General features: G+C 32.6%; 1 protein-coding gene across 3 annotated transcripts in view; it reads right to left on the bottom strand.

The window, feature by feature from the left end:
* Positions 1 to 21,947, bottom strand: part of Heatr5b (HEAT repeat containing 5B) — a 77,784-nt gene that overhangs the window by 49,395 nt on the left and 6,442 nt on the right. For all 3 annotated transcript variants that reach the window (XR_007348127.1, XM_048804555.1, XM_015479772.2), the window contains 12 exons: positions 21,202 to 21,351; positions 17,643 to 17,814; positions 16,040 to 16,197; positions 14,788 to 15,037; positions 11,535 to 11,690; positions 10,812 to 11,062; positions 9,260 to 9,371; positions 7,797 to 7,949; positions 5,281 to 5,380; positions 4,597 to 4,706; positions 3,268 to 3,431; positions 2,318 to 2,493 (listed from right to left, as the gene is read on the bottom strand). Coding sequence is in view for 2 of the 3 variants with exons in the window: in XM_048804555.1 (XP_048660512.1) it covers positions 2,318 to 2,493; positions 3,268 to 3,431; positions 4,597 to 4,706; positions 5,281 to 5,380; positions 7,797 to 7,949; positions 9,260 to 9,371; positions 10,812 to 11,062; positions 11,535 to 11,690; positions 14,788 to 15,037; positions 16,040 to 16,197; positions 17,643 to 17,814; positions 21,202 to 21,351 (1,952 nt within the window). In the remaining variant the exon portion in view is untranslated. The remainder of the gene's footprint in view (positions 1 to 2,317; positions 2,494 to 3,267; positions 3,432 to 4,596; positions 4,707 to 5,280; positions 5,381 to 7,796; positions 7,950 to 9,259; positions 9,372 to 10,811; positions 11,063 to 11,534; positions 11,691 to 14,787; positions 15,038 to 16,039; positions 16,198 to 17,642; positions 17,815 to 21,201; positions 21,352 to 21,947) is intronic.

Genomic DNA, 21,947 nt, shown 5'->3' with positions numbered 1-21,947 from the left:
CAGTGGCTGAGTGACCCTGAGTTCAATTCCCAGTACCCCCCCCCAAAATTAATCTTTCCTGTTTAATTACATATCTCTGTGGTAGAGTTATCAGTTGAAACTTCTTTAAAAATGTGGCATAATTATTTTCTTTTTTCAAACATTCTTGCATAGAAGACAAGAGTACTCCATGTTTTAATCTCATAAACTATTGGGATTTCCAAAAAAAATTAGCTTTGGTCAATTTTGAAATATAAAAACTAGATGTGAATTTTATTATTTCAAACTTTTTTCAAAAAGACTGTTTTAAAAAAATTCTTGGCCATTTAAGACTATTCTAATTAAAAAAGAGTGAGGGCTGGGGTTGTGGCTCAGCAGTAGAGTACTGGGTTAGCATGTGTGAAGCCCTGGGTTCAATCCTTAGCACCACATATAAATAAATAAAACAAACATATTTTTAAAAATTTTTTAAAAAGAGTGAGATCATTCTTCTAAAAAGAAACTGGTAGAGCAAAGGGATCCAGGGAAAATGGATATTTGTATATACTAGGACAACTATAACCTAAAGCAAAAAATCAAACTTTCTCAAAGGTCACTATTAGGATTCAGCTCAATTTATAACAGGTCAGACTTCTCAGGTCAAAACATTTTTCAGAACCTCACATCTGACCTCAAACACATACCTTTTTAAAAGCTTATTTAAAAACAGAACTTTTTTCTTCATTATGAAATGTTTATCCCATTTAATTTGGAAAAATATTTTTAAAAGTTACTACTAAGGGAATAAGTAGTTCCTGGAACATTTCCTTTTAGGTCTTTACCTTACGTAAACACATAAATATGTTCTTGTTCATTTTTTAAAACATCTTTTAAAAAAAATATTTTAGTTATACATGGACACAGTATCTTTATTTTGTTTATTTATCTTTATGTGGTGCTAAGGATTGAATCCAGTGCCTCACATGTATGAGGCAAGTGCTCTGCCACTGAGCCACAACCCCTATCCTGTTCTTGTACATTTTTATGTACTTTAAGAAACAAAACTGGGATCACCTCCTGTCATTTATTTTACCTTTTTAATTTTATCATTGTGCCATGAGCACTTCTCACATCAAAACATCATCTCTATTAAAAAGTATTCTAGCCTATGGACTTTCCATTATTTATTCACTCAATCCCCAATTGGTGGTTATTTGCGTTTATATTTTTAATAAAATTTATTTATTTATACTTCACCTTGTTTCACAAAAGATATCAGATACATTTACAACAACCCTGGATTTTAGTTAGAGCTCTCATAACTAGCTGAATAATTGAAAACCTATAAACTCTTAGATCTAGATTTTCTTAGATTTAAAATAAGGAATCTGGGGATGCAGCTCAGTGGTAGAGCATTTGCCTAGCAGATATGAGCCCAAGGTTTGATCCCTAACACTGCAAAAGACTAAAAAAGAAGATTTAAAATAAGGATGTTAGATAGATGCTGTAAGGATTCTTTCACCTTTAACGTTCTTTAACACTTATGTGGCAATCGAATGTTCTTAAAGATATCTAGATAAGGTAAATTTTTTATAATTAAAGTTGAATATAAAAAGCAATTAAGTAATCTACATATTTAAAGATTATCTGATATTTTTATTTTTATTTTTTTAAGAAAAGCAAAAAGTGCTTATTTTGTAAAATGGAAGTAACACTTGGAGGTGTGTGGATCAGGCAGTCCCCAGTAGAGGAATTCCAGCTTTTTAATCTTTTACATACAAATACATATTCATATAACTTTCAAATTATCTTTGAAGGTCTTAAATTAATTCATTTTTGCTTTTTTTGTGGCAAATCACAAATATATGAAATGCCTGCTCATATTAGAAATGGTGACTATAGATTATAAAATACAGCAAACTAAAATGCTTCAGGTACAAAAAAGAATGAGTTAACTTAGTTTCTCAAGTTCCAGACTTAAACCACCTTACAGACAAATGTTATTAGAGAATAGATTTCCCATACATTTACTCCTTCAGTAATACAAACAATAGAATTAGCAAACTAATATCCCTAAAGGTAGGATCAAACCTTTTATAAACTGTGAAATAAGCCATTAGAATGAAATTCTTTATTGGGCAAGACATAGTCCAGAATACCAGACACTAGCACACAAGGTCGAATCTTAAACACATTTTCAAATTACATGGAATTTTCATTCACTTTATTTTATATGGTATGTGTCACTTGTGTCAGTAAATTTGAGAATACTATTTAAGTAGTAGCTCACATTATTGAGGAGTTAATTGGGATGGGAAAATTTACTTAACTAAAATTACCTGATTGACTTTATACTAACCGGTGTTTATATGAAACATGAGGAAACACTACACCAAAAAGAGCCACGGAGGCATCTATCACTGAGACTCCAAGAGGGAGAGGACCAGGTACAGCTTCACCAATAGGTATTCGTAAATAAATGGAGGAAGGGTCATGCTCCAGAGCCCCACTTCCAGATGCACTGTTTGGCTGGAGCTGCAAAAGAGTGACATAAAAATTACTCAAAGTCTACTTCAGGAAATTCACTTATTAAGTATTTAGTATGAAAAACTGAGCGGGGGAGGAAGAAGAAAAGGTAACAATAAAAAAAGAATGATTGGATATGAGAACTTAAAAACAGATAAAAGTAAAATTTTGTTTTGAAAAGTCATCAGTAATACCTTATAGGATTTTAATAAAAGTCTTCTTCATTCTAAAACATTCTTATACCATGCACCTTAGTGTGTGAGGCAAAATAAATCAGCTATATCTAAATCCACAAAAATATTTAAAATGGACTTAATATTTCTTTTTAAAAAGCACATAGGAAATAACATATTCTGTTGGCAAAAGAGGTTCTAAATCTTCAATCTACTAACTCTCACACCTCTCCAACCTATCACACAACAAAACGAACTACAACAAAAACACCAATAACCAAAAGCCCATTAAAACTAAAAAGCCCATTAAAATAACCAAAAGCCCATTAAAATAACCAAAAGCCCATTAAAACTAAAATTTCCCATAGCCACTACAGGGTATTCAAATATAAAAAATACTGAAGAAAGACAATTTGCCAAATCATAACTAATGCTGTTCGCCACTTATCTACCATCAAGATGCTATTGTTAAGTGTCTAAGAAAGCTAAATGAAAACTAAACGTTGGTTCACTATATTTTCTTAAAAAAACAACTGGTAAAAGAACCACTGTTTTAGATTAAACCAGGATTTAATTTCCCTATAAACAAGGATTTAATTTAATTTACTACCTGGTCTTCAATTGATTTATGATCGGTTTCTTGAAGCCAGGATCCAAGAAGAACGCTATCATCATAATGGCAAAGAGATCGGAGAAGGGAGGTGGTTGTGTTGGCTGAGTTGTCAGTCAAAGTAAATTCTGCTACCAGTTCTCTAAGAAGTGCATTGAAAGATCCTAAAACACAGAACTTCAAATCAGATTAAAAATAATAATTTTATCAAAATTACAATCATTGCCCACAAAAAGTAGCAACATGTTCAACAGAAATAAAATAAGTTCCTATACCCTTTACTAAAAATCTATGTTGATTTATATTTTTTTCAGAGATGGGATCTCACTATGTTGCCCAGGCTGACTCTGAATTCCTGAGCTCAAGTGATCCTTTTGTTTCAGCTTCCAAAGAAAGTAGGACTATAGGTACACTCCACTGTGTCCAGTCTAAAATATATATTACATATTTGAATTCCAGTCTTAATATACAATAATGATATTTTTGTTTTATTATTGTATTATGTTTTTGGTCAAAACTAAAGTGACTAAAAAATTTACAGAGAGGGTAGATCATTTATTTTAAATATAGTAAATGTAACATGATTATTATTTATTGTTCATTGCCCAATAAGTGCCAACACTGAACCAAAACATCAAAATTCTTGGGCACAGTTATATGGGAAAGAAATTGTTTATTTTAGGGGTAGGGTTGTGGCTCAGTGGTAGAGCACTTGCCTAGCACAGGTGAGGCCCTGGGTAAGATCCTCAGCACCACATAAAAATAAATAAGTAAAATAAAGGTATTGTGTCCATTTACAAATAAAAAAATAAATTTATAAAAAAAGAAATTATTTTAATATTAACATTTTATATAATATTTGATTTCTGCAAAGTACATAACTATTCTTTCAGATCCTTATTATTGGCTATCCAAATTATTGGCTATATTACAATATATATGAAGCCGTTTAGGAGGGTAATTAAAAGTATAGACTTTAAAGATAAACCATCTGGGTTTGAATCCAAGCTCTACCACTTATGGTTTCTAAGACTTGGGAAAGTTACTTCACCTCTCTCTATATGAGATCCTCCATCTACAGAATATGTGCAATTGCCTCATGAGCTGGGTTAGAGTTACAGGATCTAATACATGTAAAGGTTTAGAACGAGACCTACAATACAGTAAGAACTCAACAATGTGAGCTACTCTGCATAAAGAATAGTAAAATGGTGCTTCTCCTTTGCACAGTGAGCCAGTGGGAAAGCCCTGGTCAGAACTCTTTAATACTGTGAGGATCTTCAAGGGCACACTGAACAATTTCTATCAGATACTGCAAATTTTATTTACCTTCATAAGTTTTTGGAGGTAACAAAGCCAAGATGTCATAAAGTCTTAAACGGACCATTGCAGCACTAGCTTTCAGATGAGCTCCATGGGCTTTAATGACAGATGGAATGCTACAATATTGAAAGCAGAGTTGGAATCAGCTTACTAGAATAAGCATTACTTATAAACCTTTAGCAGTGCATCTTTAGTAATGTATAAATGTACCATTAAAATACCTTGGTAAATATTAAATTTTCATCTTATCATTTTGTGATATTTGATGTAAGAAATACATTTAAAAACAACTATATTTTTTATTTATTTTGGGGAGTACCAAGGATTGATCTCAGGGGCACTCAACCACTGAGCCACATCCCCAGCCCTATTTTGTATTTCATTTAGAGATAGGGTCTCACTGAGTTGCTCAGCACCTTGATAAATTGCTGAGGCTGGCTTTGAACTCGCAATCTTCCTGTCTCAGCCTTCTTAGCCACTGGGATTATAGGTATGTGCCACCGTGCCCAGCATAACTATATTTTAATACACATAATTAATATAATTTTAAAAGTCACTTCACAAAATAGTTTTATGTTTCCTATATAACTCTAGAAAGAAGTATAAAAAATGACTGAGGAACACATAAATGAATAAATTTATTTATTAATATATAAACAGGCTGTTAACTTGTTATAAGTGTTTACTTACTGTGACATCATAGTCATGGCACATTCAATAGGGGTCATTAATTTTCTAATCACATCTTCTGTTAGGAGTTCAGGACAATGTGCAACAAAACTCCTCATAGCTAGATAAATTTTAAAAGGACAAATTTAGAGCAGCTTTTGTGAACTATTAAACTTATAAAATTATATAAAGGCATCTACAATTCTCAATTATTATAAGGTTCTCAAACTATAACAAACCAGAAAAAAAAAACACCAAGAACTATAGAGAAAAATCATTAGAAAAGGCTAGAAGAAGGATGGACAATGAAAATAAAGAGAAAAAGTGTTGGGGAGACTCCTGTGAGTGGAGAAGACTATAACCTCACAGGAATTCAGATGAATTAAAAAAAGCAGATTTACACCAGAGAGTTCACACTGGAGAAAGGCCTTATAGGTGTGATGAGTGTGAGAATTCCTTCAGTCAAAATGCCATTCTTAACCAACAACAGATAATTCACACTAGAGCAAAGCTTTATGAGTGTGGCCAGTGTGGGAAATCCTTTAACCACAAAGCCACATTCGCTAAACACCAGAGAGTTCACACTGGAGAAAGGCCTTATAAATGTAGTAAATATGGGAAATCCTTTAGTCAAAGCTGCATCTATTCAACACCAGAGACTTCACACTGAAGTGAGACCCTGTGAGTGTAACTAGTGTGGAAAATCTGTTAGCCAAAAGTCTGGCCTCATTCAATACCAGGTAGTTCACACTGGAAAAAGGCCTTATGAGTGTGACACATGTGGGAATTCCTTTAGTCAATGCTCTATCCTCATTCACCACCAAAAATGTCACAACATGTAGGGATATCATGAAAGTAACAAATATGGAGAAGTCTTTAGCCCAAGTTTAACAGCTCCTAAAAGTTCACACTTGAGATTGGCCTTAGACCTGTAGAGTGTGTCCTCTTTTTCAGAGGCTTTGTAAAGGAACCATCTGCCTAAAGTTAAATATCATACTTTCTAGTACCCATGGGGTGAGAGTCCCCATGTATTCAGGCATGGGTGAGGCTTACAGAAGCTGCCATGCACATTCTCAACTGACTGGGTTCCTTGACAGAGTTAAATCACTGCCACCTTCTCTGGTAGAAGGCATCTTCATCTACCGCCTTGAACAATGTTCATCAGTCACTGGAGCATATAAAGTAAGGCAAATGCTTATTCCCTGGAGGAAGTCTTGAAAACCTGGGCCTTCAAGGAGAATTCCTTCTCTTTTCTGACTGATTAAAGCATACTTATAACCTAGTTTTTACCAGGAAAACCTACTCTGCAGTCTGCTGGAGGCTTCCAAAAAATGACTTACTTTCTTCATGGAAAAGTTGTTTTATCAGATTCAAATGACACTGTTGGGTTCATTTTTCCAGCCTTCTGTTCACCAACTGGTAACTCCCTGCCTCACATTGCTCTTGACTATGTGCTAATATATGCCTTATTGTTAAAGCTATCTTTAATCCTGGGGTTCGTTTACTATGTGAGGAGGCTGGAAAACACTTTGCTCTACTTGTCTGAAGAATGGACAGCTTTCATCCTTCAAAATTGAACTTTGTGTGCCTCTTCAGGAACAGTAAAATGACAGTTCTTATTTGAAGGAAGGAAGGAAGGGAGGGTGGGCAGGAGGGAAGGAGGAAAGAAGGATGGAAGGAAGCAAGCAGGTTTAAGACAGATATTCCTTCTCACTGGACCATTTTATGGACAAAATGGTCCAGTGAGAAGGAATATCTTCACTGGTTCTTTAGAATAGAGCTAAGACTAAAACACCTTTCCCTACCACCCTCATGGTTAAATATCTCTTTCTCTTCCGGTTTGGGAAAAGAAGTATTTTTATCCTGAGATAAGCAAAAAAAAAAAAAAAAAAAAAAAAAAAAAAAAAAAACACAGGACATCCAGTGAAACTCTAGTTCCCAAAAGAAACAAAACCTGAGCCTTTCCTGTAAACTGCTGACTCCCACACAAAAACAACTGTTTCATCATTTTTGTAATGCTGATGTCTAAAAAAACACATCAACATTTGTAGATTTGACAACACTGAAAAAGAAAAAAAAGGTGCTTTTCCATTATGAAAGAACCAATTTAAACTTAGTAACCCTGGTAATGCTGTTTCTTGTTGGACTTTTTTTTTTTTTTTTTTAATGTGGAACTTTTTTGACAGATGAAGACTGCAACTACTGGTATAAACAGGCTTAGGTCCTAGTTCCTATCTTACCAGTTTCTTAGACTCTCAGCTTCACTTTTATTCTAAATGAGCAAAATTTTAACTACTATTATTTATACAAACTTCTTTCTAAATCTAATGGTAAGTTTTTTTGTTTATTTGTTTTACAGTCCTGGGCCTCTCATGCATGCTAACCACACATTCTACCACTGTTACACCTTGCTCCTCTTTCTAAAATCTAAAAGTCTACAAATTTATCATTAGATAGTAAAATTTAAAAAAATGAAATAGTGATTTTCCTTCCATTCACAAATAATATTCTGAAAGTGAAATCCTTTCAGTTCTTACCACATAAAGCTCCAGCACGACCTTCCAAAGTTACCTGCCAGGTAAAAGAATCGCCTCGGGCCTTCTCAGCCTCCAGTTCCTTTAAAGAACGAGGGAAAACATTTCTCCATAATAACAACATCTTGGGCAGATGGTAACGAACAACAGATGGTCCTGTCCAAGAAAATAAAGAGTATAGAACCATAAATATGTAACATACAATCTGAACAAAAGTCAAAGACTTTAAAAATATCTCTACCATTTCACTTATTTTTAAATTTTTGACATTAATTTCAATTTTTTCGTCTAGTGAGTAAAATAAATATTTATTAAAACATAACAAAATTTATTTTCTTTCTTTCTTTTTTTGTTGGGGATTACTGGGGATTGAATCCAGGGATGCTTAACTACTGTGCCACATCCCCAGTCTATTTATTTTTTTAAATTTTGAGACAGGGTCTTACTAAGTTGCTCAGGGCCTTGCTAGGTTGCTGAGGCTGGCCTTGAACTTGTGAGCCTCCTGCCTCCTGCCTCCTGCCTCAGTCTCCTGAGCTCTTGAGCTCCTGTGTGCCACTGGACCTGGCTTAAAATTCACTTCAAAAGCATCAAATATTTTTGGTATCTAAGCATAAAATAAATACATAAAAAGCAATAAAAAATTACTCAACTATATTCAGGATGGTGGATTACATATTATTAATAATAAAATCTACCTGGAATATATTTTATGAGGTTGCTTTCATAAATACATATGTGTACATAAACATATTCACCCACTCCCACACACAAATACATATTCCTTCATTTGAGGGACAATGTATATGGCTCATTTAGTTTCACGGAGGAGCAATATATTCGGAACTAAGGGCATATATTTACATTGCTAAGGAATTCACTCAACATACCACTTACATACTTAATGTAAACTTCTAAAAAAGAGTTACCACTTTAACTTTGGAGTAAACACACAACACTTTTTATAGTAATAACTAAACATGTGAATTAAAAAGTGGACATACTTCATCACAATGATAACTGTATTTCAGTCCTATGCAAAATGCTAAACTTTGCCTAAATCTGATTTATCATAGTTATTAGGAAAGTAAAGCACATAAGGATGCCCCAAAAGCAGCACCAACAATATGGCTTAAATTTGACTTTATCACTCTATTAAAATCATGACTTCACTTAGGAAATAGAATTCCCCCCCCGCCCCACATTTTCAGCTCTTTTGATTAACTGTAAATTCATAAAGTAGACAATGGTTTTTCTGATAGCAAAGGTGAAACTTTGTTAAAAATTTTTTCATAAAATGTATTTCAGTAGAAATTACTAAAGAGATATCAACTACCAAACAAAACATCTTTACCATTTTATAACCTCAAAGTCTGGAATATGGAATTTAATGCTTTTATATTAAATTTTCTTTATAGTCCACTGACAGTTATAGAGTAAGACAAAATTCTACTCAAATATAGTTGTACCTAAAGTCATAAGTGCTCCAAGTAAAAGCCAGCCAGCTTGAGTGCGCTGTAAAGACAATCTGCTATTTTGGGCAGCAGTTCGTAACAGATCTTCAGCAATACTAACTACCATCTATAAGAGAAATTTAGAAATAGATTGCAATTTGAATAAGCTGAAGAAATCAAACAAGAAAATAGATAACCAGTATACTTAATTTAAAAAGAAATTATCTCCATGCTATTGTAGTTAACTAATGTTTTCAAAGAGGCAATACAATATCTACTTAGATCTGAATACACTGATGACCGAGGTGACTCAGAACAGTGGTAAAGAGTAAGCTCTTGAGCCAAACTGCTTGGGTTCACATCCCAACTCTGCCATTTACAAGCTTTATGACCTGAGACAGCTGAATCTCCTGGCCTTACTTCCCTTGTTAGTAAAATAAGAAAGATAGTAGTATCTATCTCACTCTTGCCAGGATTAAATTTGTTAATACAGTATTTAGAACAGTGCTAGCCCATGTAATCACTGAATAAATGCTATTATTAGTGGTCCTTTAAGCTAAGCTAATCTTTTGGAATTAAGGTATCTTTTAGATAGAGAAGACACAGGAAGAATGCAAAATAGTAAGCAGTGCATGATTAAATAACAAAATAGGAGCTCAGATTCAGTAAAGACTAATATGGACTAAATGTCTTTGAAAAGATTTCATGGAGGGCTGGGGCTGTGGCTCAGCGGTAGAGCACTCACCTAGCGGATACAAGGCCTGGGTTCGATCCTCAGCACCACATAAAAAAATAAATAAATAAAACAAAGGTATTGTGTTCAACTACAACTAAAATAAGTAAATAAATATTAAAAGAAAAAAAGATTTCATGGAGATGGAACTTAAATTGGGTCTCTAATTTAAGTACAGGTGAGTAATAAATTCTAGTGTAAGAAAGACCTCTGAAAAAGGAATAGGGAAAAGCTACAGAACTACTCTGAACAGAAAAGTGAGAAATCAGAACATGTCCTACCTAAGTATATGTGAAATATGAAAATGGTGTGAGAAAGATGGGAGAAAAAGACTTCATGAAAAATAAGCAACAAGATAACAATCATGACAAAGGAGATGGAACCTGAGATTCCTCTAGAAATAGTCACAGAGCCCAGAACATGGAAGAATGAATGGACTTGGGCCCAGAAAAAAAAGAAGAATTTAAAAAGCTAGTCACAATATGCTTAAATATTATTGAAATGTCAATAGTATATTCTCCTGTCATCTTTGAATACAGCAATATGAATTTCAGTTCTAAAAAGTGAAAAGAGCTGAGTTTTAAATAAATACTCTGAAGTTGTTTTTCCTCTAAAATAAATTATAACATGATACTATACCCATACAAAACCTATTATCTATACATCAGAATGAAATTTCAATTAGGGCCCATTAACACTATATTCTATATTACCATAATAAAATTGTTATTTGATTGTTATTTGATCACCCAGTTCAACATTAAGCACATCAGTGTTCCACTAAAGACTGAAGCTCACCCGACAGCATTTACAAATCTTTGATCTGTGTCATACCTTTCCTTTGGCATGAGGAATGCCCAAAGGACACTGATGGACTCCACCTAACAAAGCAGCCATTGCAAAGCTGTATCCACTAACAGCTTCTGGAGAAGTCTTCAAGTTGTTGAGCCGTTCTGCACACCGATCTAGAAATGGTGTCAACTGGAAAGGTAAGGCTACAGCCACACAGCGCAAACACCATGCAGCAGCAAGCCGAGCAGCCATACTTGGATGAAGAAGAACTGAAGTCACAATCTCCAAGAGCCCTAAAAGAGAAATCCTCAAAATATTACTTTTAATGAAGTAATTTATTTCAGAAACCAAAGACTATGTATAACACAATAATTAAAATATAAACCATGATTTCGTGCACTAGTCTCACAACTATGCCAAAAAGCATTTACAGTACTCATGACAGTAATGTGCTTTAAACAAATGTATTCTCCAAAGAACATAATAGAATTACATCCAATAAAATATAAAAGTTGATTAAAAGGAAAATCTTCAACAAATTTTAGTCAATTATTAGAAACAATTACTGTGACTGTTTTTGATTTGTCTCCCAACTTTATTTCACCATTTAATTCCATGTTCCCTATGACAGCAAAGATTAATTTAAATTAAACCCCATCACCTAAACTGCTAATTATAATAAGTACCCAGTCAAGAGTTAAGTATCATACAGATAACTTTAAAAGATGGTAAAATAATACTTCAGCAATTAACAGAATGTCATACCTATTGATGCCTCCTGAATAAGAGGAGAGGCAGTGGCATTCAGGCTCTGTACCAGGCTTCCAAGCTCCTGGAGGGCACAGACCATCACGTGCTGACTTGCTGCAATGTCTGCTGCGCCTGATTTGTTTTCACTACTAGTATCATTCACTACTGCTTCTAAAACGCAAAATCATGTATTTAATATGGTTGAACTGAATTTTGATGTATTTTTATTGGTCTGCACACTATATTTTAGTTATACCACTTAATACCTGTGTGCCAAACTCTATGCAATTTTTGCTTAGTGGAAAAGAAGTATAATGAAGTACTGAAATGACTTAAAATACACAGTTTAATGACTTTATATGATAATACTAAAATATAACTATATAAACTTAACCACTTCTAGGAATACAACTTAATTTTAGTAAGCAGCAACAATGCATAGTGTTTTTCAAAAGCAGACTTGGGAGCAAGAAGATTTGGGTTCAAGTACCAATTCCATCAGTTATGTTAGCTATGTGACACTGGGAAAGATGCTCAACTTTTATAAGATTCCTCATCTTTTATAGGGCTTATATGCCTATCTCAAAGGGTATTCTGATGCTTAAAAAGTCAATGCATATAAGAATTTAACACAATGCTGCCCAATACACATTCAATAAATGTTAGCAGCCATTATTATTACTTTAGTACTAGTGGTAGTAGTAGTATTGCTATTTCAAGCATGTCAATATATTGGAGGTATCACTGTCAAATTACCAACCAGAAAGTGATCTATAAGGAAAGTGGCCTTAGAAATTCTTACTGGAACATTCCTAAAAATTCCTACTTACTTTGCTGTCCTCAATTCAACCTTTTAATGTACACTAGAACTAAAATATATTTAACATGAGATAACTAAAAAATCCTCTGTCAAACTACTATTTGAGAATACATACAGTCTGGCTCATAAATCCTGATGTATATCATTGTACTTAATACTGCTTTTAGGATTTTTTAAAGTCAAATAGCTAAACTAGCATCACAAGTAATAACCTTTAAATGATAGCAAAACTTTCTCATTTTTTACATCTATCGTGAATAGATAATGAAAACATGCAATACAGAATGATAGAATGGGTTAATAAATGATAAACTATAATTGAACAACTCTTCTTACTTGAAAATGCAGGAACTCTGTCTTTTGCTTACTAAACTATAAAGCTCCCTTAAGACAGGCATTGTAAATATCTGGTTTGCTATTTTACCCACACCATCTGGCACAGTGTTTCTGGCATTTAAGCATTTCTTCAATGAATCTGCATAATATTTTTCAAGTTTTAAATATATAGCAGATAACTATTTAAGCATATCTAAAGAATAATACTTCAGTAATTCAAATGCAGATTAAGAGTATAGGGATAATTTTCAGTTATCCTTATACTCTTAAAAATGGCTTGCTAAGTAAGTTATTATTTAAAAAAAAAAGTACAGTATTTATAAATTTAATTTTTTTAAGATATTTATTCTTAAGTTTTAGACGGACACTATATGTTACATTTATGTGGTGCTGAGGATTGAACCCAGTGCCTCGTGCATGCTAGGTGAGCACTCTACCACTGAGCCACAGCCCCAGCCCTTAATTTTTTTTTTTAAAGAGAGAGAGAGAGAATTTTTTAAATATTTTTTTTGTAGTTTTCGGTGGACATAACATCTTTATTTTTATGTGGTGCTGAAGATTGAACACAGCGCCCTGTGCATGCCAGGCAAGCACGTTACCACTTGAGCCACATCCCCAGCCCCTATAAATTTAATTTTATAAAATATTTCATTTATATATGCTCTATAAATAAATTGCTGATTGTAGCTTCTCATTAAATCTTTACTTCTAAAGAACTTTTTCAGGGGCTGGGGATGTGGCTCAAGTGGTAGCGCGCTTGCCTGGCATGCGTGCAGCCCGGGTTCGATCCTCAGCACCACATACAAACAAAGATGTTGTGTCCGCCGAAAACTAAAAAATAAATATTAAAATTCTCTCTCTCTCTCTCTCTCTCAAAAGAACTTTTTTAGGAAATCTAATTTGATTTTTAAAATTAATATCTATTTCCAACAGTGATAAAACTAAATTGTCTTAGAGCATTTATATGTTGCCTTGCTTTAGTCTTCTAACTGAATTATGAACTCCATGAAGACAGAATTTTATCTCACTCATTATTTAAACTCTGAATTACTGCTCTCCAAATCTTAGATATTCAATAATTATTTGTTAAACTGAAAAAAATTTATAAAATGGGTACTTTAAAAAAAAAAGAATTTCTCCTTACAGGAGTCCAACAGGATAGAAAGAATAACTTCTAATGTCCTATAGCACAAGAGTGTAACTATGATTGACAATAATTAATTATATGCTTCAAAATAGCTACAGAGAAGATAGTGAATGTCTCCAAAACAAATGATTGACATTTGGGGTGATGAATATGCCAATTACCCTGATCTGATCCCTATACATTCTATGCCAGTATTAAAATGCCATGCTAAGCTGGATAATGGTGACACACTCCTGTAATCCCAGCTACTTAAGAGGCTGAGGCAAAAGGTTCCAAGCTTGAAAATAGTCTGGTCAACTTTGTGAGACCCTATATAAATAAAATTTTAACAATAAAATAAAAAGGGGCTAGGAATATAACTCTGAGGTAGAGCACTTGCTTAGCATGAGTAAGGCCATCATTTCAATTGCTAGCACCTCAAAAAAAAGTCACACTATGCCCCATAAATATGTATCATTATTAAGTTCCAATTAAAATATATTTAAAAGAGAAAGAAATGGATTTCTTGTAATTATGAATTATTGATATTTTATAATATGTCCTATAGGGAACTAATACCCAACTATAGTTGTTGCTAAGCCTTTACATGAAGCCTATTAAGGGAGAAAACAACAACAAAAATATGTATTCATAAAACCACAGGCTCTAAGCAGAATAACAACAATAGATTATTCCTTAAAAACAAAAACCAACGTGCTGCTGCATTCCAAGAAAGTTACAAAATTCATATAGGTACTAGAAACAAAACAGAAAACCTAATATTACAAACATACTACCCCAATCTTCACTTCACTATAATCATGTTGTTTTAATATTAAATAAGAGTACTCAATAAAAACAATTATGAAAACACAGTTCAGTTAGATACAAACTAATCGATCTATTAGTACTCATTAATAATAATAACAATAAAGAGGTAAGTGACTAATAGCATCAACGCTACACATTATGATATCAATTCTTACCTACTGCTTTCATTTGTTTTCCAATAGCTTGACAGATCTCTTTGGCAGCTGCTATCTGGGCTTTTTCACCTAGCAAGCTGCCCACAGTAGCTCTCAGGATAAAGGAAACACATCGTCTTGAATACACAGCCTCCACATGTGTTTGTGTTGCCCGAGGATGAGAAACCAGATCAAGCACATGGGACAAGAATGTAGCAAAGCTCCGCTCCAGCCATTGTCCACCCAAAGTAGTTACAAAAACAACATATGCCTATAAACACATAAATATGATGTTAGATAAATGTATATAAATGAACAAAAATCACAGATAAAGACAAGTACAGAAATAACTCAGGGAAGCATTCAAAATAAATTATATTTCAAATTAAAATACAGAAAATTTAAATTTCACATCTTTTTAGGATTTCTAGCATAGGAATTATGGGCAAAACAAAATAAAACAAAACAACTCATCCCTTTGACTAACACAGTTAAGATAATAGTGAAGAACATAAAGAAAGAGTGGTGAGGAAAGAAACGAAAGCTAAAATCACCCCAGCATCAGGATGATAACAGGGTTTAGGAATACGAAAACTTTAATGTGTTAGATAAGCACTGACTTATAGCTACAGTATACTTGCTTTCTCTTTAAGATAAAAATAGTTTACTTACTCTTTATACTTTTTTCAGGAAAAGATACAGTTGTGATTTGACTAAGATCATGAAGACCATTTAATCTATTTGGTGTTAATTATTGTCAGATCATAAACCACAACATCTTCTTTGGTGCTATTATTTGAAACTATAATTTCAAGTCAAATTTGATTTTATAATTACATTGGTAATTTATCATTGACAGTAAATCCAATCAAAGAATAAATCGATATTTTTAGCTACAGCATCACCAGAAAACATTAAAATCAAAATGCCTCAAACTACCTATGGTAGCTACCTCAAGCTATGAATATCTAAATATGATTTCAAATAAAATTGAATTATTTTATATCTGATGTACAGCCAAGTAAAATTTGGGAAGAAATTTTAGATATTCATATAAACACAGTAGACATAGACTTATTTACACATCATTAAGTATCTACATTTCCATACAAGCATGCAATTTGGAATGTGAATGTAATTCATTAAACTTGTGAAAAAAACATTTTGAAAGAAAACAGACAATAATAAAAATCTCACTGTGTATGCTTTACTTACAAGTCTTCCAAGACATTTCACAAGTGATTTGATTCTTTCATAAGTGTATATTACAAACCTGTGTAACTCCAACTCTTACTTCACGATTAACAGATCCTCCAACTTTTAACATTTCTCCACCACTCTTTAAGAAACCTGACCCTCCACGGAGAAATCCAGTGGCCATAAGTTCTAAGACTTCATCAAATGTTGCTCGTTTCACATTTTGACGCATTACTTTTAGGAAGAAAAGTAAATTCATATGCAAATGTATTTCTGGAGCAGATTTTTTTGCTATTAGTTAAATCATATTTCTAATATTCTAACTTTAAAATCTAAGTAATTATTTTATGATGGGGGAATAGGGTCATTCAGTTTTCTTATAATCGTAATATGTATAATATACTTATAAGCCTCAATTCAATCTTGAAGCAAAAAATGCTAAGAAAGTATATAATATATAATATATATGTTTTATATATAACATATAAAACAATATATTAAACAGAATATAAAACAATTCAATAAATCTATGTAGAAGAGACAAATGATGATGATAAACTTAATATGTGTAACACAACCAGGACAAAGTATGTCCACAGCAGATACTGCTAACTGATCACTGTTGTTATTCCCAGCTGAGTAGACACAAAGAGACTTTCCAATACAGCACCAAAGGATTAAAATTCCACTGGTAATACAAATTACTTTCCATCTCTGGTACATAGCTTCATATTTAAAAAGTAACAAACATAATCCTCACAAAAATTCCATAGAGGAGATATAAAGTGTATGGTTAAGTATGTAGGATTTGGAATTTGACTACCTGAGTTTGAACTTCAGTTCTGACACTCATCAATACAACACTTTTTAGAACACAGTGATATAATCTCTCCCAGCCTCAACTTCTTCATCTATAAAATTACAATAAAACAACAGTACTTTTTTAAAATAACAGTACTTTTAATTCCTAGGGCTTCTGTGAGGATTAAATAAAGCATCTGCAATATGCTTAGTTCAGTGCCTACCACAAAGTTAGCACTTAAAAATGTAATACCATAATCATCATCAAATGAAATAATTATCATTAAAGATAAAAGAAATCAAAGCTTAAATATAAAGGCTAGGACCCGAACTGATAACATCTTATCTCTTTCTACTCTACCAAAAGGTAGAGATGGGAGAAGAGCACAGTTTAGGAGCACTCAGTGTCTATTCACAACCCTCTCTGAGACATCTCTATGGAACCATGAGGCAAAGCAGAAGCCCCTTGCAAAATTAAAGATGCCTGATTCTGCTTACAATTATGGTCAAGAAAAACCAAAGATTAATTCTGAGGTACAAGGGACGATCTATTAGAGATTGAAAGTGAGAAATCATCACAAAAAGCGTCAGAATCCAATTACTTAAACATTTCACAAAACCATTTAATAAATCTTACTTGCTTTTATGTCCAGCGTAATTGTTAGTTATACTCTTGTATATTATCATCACAAAAAAAGTGCCTTGACTATATAAAGAAAAATGCCTTTTAGGTTCTTTTCATTTTATGAAGGATATCCAACAACTAAAATTCTTTAAAGTGACCACCTTATGTATATTAAACAATTTAGAACGAAGCATTCCATAAACCTACAAATAAATATCTGTTATGATCTAAATCAGACATTAGCAAATAATACCTGTTGCCTGCTTTGGCATCAATGCTGTAGCCATGACAGTTCCTAAGAGTTTAGACACTGCCACTCGTACCCCATAATTTGAGTTTTCCAAAGCCTTAAAGCAGAGAGTGGCTATATTTTCCAGTTCAGCAGTCCACATAAATACAGCTTCATTCTGTAGTTCTAGTAGACACTAGAATTAAAAACAAAAATTAAATTACATCCTAGAACTACTGGTTCCAGAGATGGAGTAACAAGAACCAGATAGAGATATTTCTATTGAAATAACCAAAAAAACTACACAAAATATATGAAAGAACAGGGGTTTTTTGGTTGTTTTTTTCTTTTAATATTTTGTTTTAGTTGTCATTGGACATGGTACCTTTATTTTATTTTACTTTTTAAAAATATTTATTTTTTGTAGTTATACACAATAACTTTATTTTATTTACTTATTTATTTTTATGTGGTGCTGGGGATCGAATCCAGAGCTCCACATGTGCTAGGCAAGTGCTCTACCGATGAACCACAACCTCAGCCCCAAAACAACAGTTTTTGATACACTGTACATCAGGCAGTAAATGTCAGTTATTCTTACAGGAGTGAATTCAACACAAAGTAAACAGAAAACAGAAATAATATAGAAAGGAAATCAATGAACCAGAAAACTGAAAAAATAATAGAAATGAGATAAAAGCTGCTTCTTTGAGAATAATAATAAATTTGGCAACTCTCTAGCCAGACTGATGGGGGAAAAAAAGACATAAATTACCAAAATCGGGAAAGAAATAAATCACATTATCAAAGATTCAACATATGTGAAAAAGACAAAGAGAATATATATAAACAACTTCATGCCAACAAATTTGACAACTTAAATGAAACAGACAACTCACTCAAAAGAAAGAAATAACCTGAAGAGCCCAATGTCTACATTAAAAACTGATTTTATGGTTCAAAATCTTCCTCCAAAGAAAACTGTAACTCTAGATGACTGCAGAGGTGAATTCAACTGAATGTTTAAGTGCAAAAATAATACCAATTCTATAGAAACTCTTCAGAAAATTAATGAGAACTTTCTTCCTCATCCTGTGACATGACACAGATCCTACCAAAGAAGAAAATTATAAACCAATAGCACTCATGAACAAAGAAACAAAAATGCTAAACTGTTTGCTACTATAAGACAAAAATATACAAAAGGAATAATACATCATGATCAAATACAATTATCCTAAGAACACAAGATTGGTATTCTAAAAAAAAAACTGGGGATATCTTCAGTGTATTATATCAAAGTCAATATCCCACTTGTTACACAGTATTATATTTTTGTAAGATATTACCATTGGAAATCTGGTAAAGGTTTATAAAGATCTATTTTTTCTTACAATTTCATATGAATCTATAATTACCTTAAAGTAAAACTTTAGCTAGAGAAGAGTAACAACACAAGAAAACGAATTTAAAACAAAGGCATTTGATTAAAGAAAAATCATAGGATAAGAAAAAAAGGCATTTGATCCATTCCCAATTAAGACTTTGGCAAGCTAGGAATAGAAATCACTTCCTCAAACTGATAAAGGGCCATCTACAAAAACCTACATTTAATGTCATATTTAATGGTAAAGGACTGAATGCTTTTCCCTTAAGATCTGGAATAAGACAAGGATGTTTGCTCTCATGTTTTCCATTTAACAAGGGATCTGGTCAGTGCAATAAGACAAGAAAAAGAAATAAAAGTAAATATACTGAAAAAGAAAACAGTATTTATAGACAACATAATGGTCTACATAACAGGCTTTAGAAAACTGATCAAACTATTAAGTCTGTTCAGTAAGGTTAGTAGGTATAAAATTAATATACAGCTGGGCACAGTGGCAAATGCCTATAATCATGCTATTTTTGTAGACACTAATAAGTTAATTCTAAAGTTCACATGAAAATGCAAAGCGCCTGAAATAGGCAAAAGAATTTTTAAAAAGAACAGAGAGTCAACACTACCTGATTTTAAGACTTATTATGAAGGTAGTATAATTTATAAAATTGCAGTTGGCATGAAGATAGGCAAATAGATTAAAACTAGTCCCAAAAAAGACCAATACACATATGGACAACTGATTTTCAACAAAGATGTAAAGGTAATTTAGTGAAGAAAACATGCTTTTCAATATGATGTGGTAACAAGTAGATATCTACATGGGGAAAAAATAACTTTGATTTATTCCTTGCACCATATATAAAAGTTAACTCAAAATGGATCATTTATTTAAATGTAACACTATCAAACTTCTAGAAGGAAAATATAGGAGAAAGCTTGGATTAGGAAAATTTTTCTCAAGTACACCAACACAGAAAGCACAATCCATATAAGAAAAATTTATAAATTGGACTTTGACAAAATTCCAAAATTTTTATTATTAAAAAGGCACTATTTAAGCTAGGTATGGTGGCACACACCTATAATCCAAGCTACTAGGGAGGCTGAGGCAAGAGGATCACAAGTTCAAGGCCAGCCTGGGCAATTTAAGTAAGACCTTGTCTAGAAATAAAAAGGGCTACAGATGTAGTTAAGTAGTAAAGTGCCCCTGGGTTCAATCCCTAGTACAAAAATAATAATAATAATAAAATAAGAATGAAAAGACAGTCCACTGACTAGAAGAAAATATCTGCAAATCATATATCTGGTAAGGAATACATAAAGAATCTCCAGAGCTGGGGCTGTAGCTCAGTGGCAGAGTGCTAGCCTAGTACATATGAGGTGCTGGATTCAATCCTTACCACCATATAAAAATAAATAAATAAAATAAAGGCATTCTGTCCATCTACAACTACAAAAAAAAATTTTTAAAGAATCTATAAATCATTTTCAAAACTCAGTAATAAAAAAACAAACTGAATAAAACAATAGGCAAAAGATTTGAATCTTTAAAGAAGATATGCATGGCAAACACCCCAAAACATGCTTATCATTAGTCACTAAAGAAATACATATTAAAGCCACCTATATGTATCTATTAGTATGACTAAAATTAAAGACTCCAAATGACAAATTATGATGAGGAGAAAAAGGATGTAGAATTCTCTTACTCAGATAGAGTACAAAATGGTAGAAATGTAAAATGGCACAAGTACTTTGTAAAATAAAATTGGGCAATTTATTAAAAAGCTAAACTAAATCTACTATAAGATATAGTAATATCTAAGTGAAATGAAAGTATAAGTCCATGCAAAAACTTGTACACAGGAAGCTACCCAAAGGTTAACAGGTGAAGCCACAAATAAATGTGGTACATCCATACAATAAAATACTACTCAAAAAAGGTATGAACTATTAATAACATGTATCAACATAGCTAAATCTAAAAATAATTATGCTGTATAAAAGAAGCCAGAATACATCTACATACAAAAAAGTACATATACCACATGATTTCATTCATATGTAATTCTAGAAAATGAAACTAATCCAAAAGAACAAAAACACGCTATCATAATTTAATATGTTTTTTAAAAAATCATGAATTATTTAAAAGTAAGCAAGATAAGGATAAGCATTTCAAATTGGTTGAGTACAAACCTTGGCCACCGCACATCTAACAGCCATCGATCTGTCTGTTAAGAGGGATCTGGCATTCTTGTAAATATCACGATGAGAGGAAGCTGCTGCACCTCCTAATCCATTCAGAACTTTCTGTAGACTCATTAAGATTTCACTTCTCCCTTGAGACTATATGTGTACATAAGGCAAAGCTTTAAAACTATAGAACAAAATTAATTCCATATTTAAACAAGAACACACCAAGATACAACAGTTCTCTGGGCCTAATTGTACCACCAAATTGTAAAACTAATAATGAAAATTAAAATAAAATTAAGTATTCCAGAAAGTACCTGAAATGATAATTATTATTAACTTCAACTAAATATTGTCTTCTAAAAAATTGTTACAAGCAAATATTCCAATTTTTCCATGATATATTAAAGTGCAATAAAACAAGAACATGAAGATAGATACCATATCTCAAGGGTCCAAGCCTTCAGAATACACAAGATTCAATAAAAATAGTTAAGAAATAATATAAACCATTCAAAAGAAGAAGAAAACATTCAATCCATTTTTAAAAACCTGTCACAGAAATATGACAAACCCTCGTCTTCTTTTGACTAACTTAAACTCCTTCTATACTCGCATAATGCTTATTCTTATGTACCAATCATGGTATATCACAATACTGCTCATACACATATCTCTTCCACTGGACTGTAATATTCTTCAGGTCAGGGACCATGTCTTATTCATTTTTGTACGCCAAAAGCCTCACA

This window comes from Marmota marmota, unplaced genomic scaffold (genome assembly GCF_001458135.2).
Source record: "Marmota marmota marmota unplaced genomic scaffold, marMar, whole genome shotgun sequence".
Classification (NCBI taxonomy): domain Eukaryota; kingdom Metazoa; phylum Chordata; class Mammalia; order Rodentia; family Sciuridae; genus Marmota; species Marmota marmota.
The sequence above is the reverse complement of the archived record's forward strand: the minus strand, read 5'-3'. Positions and strand labels throughout refer to the sequence as shown.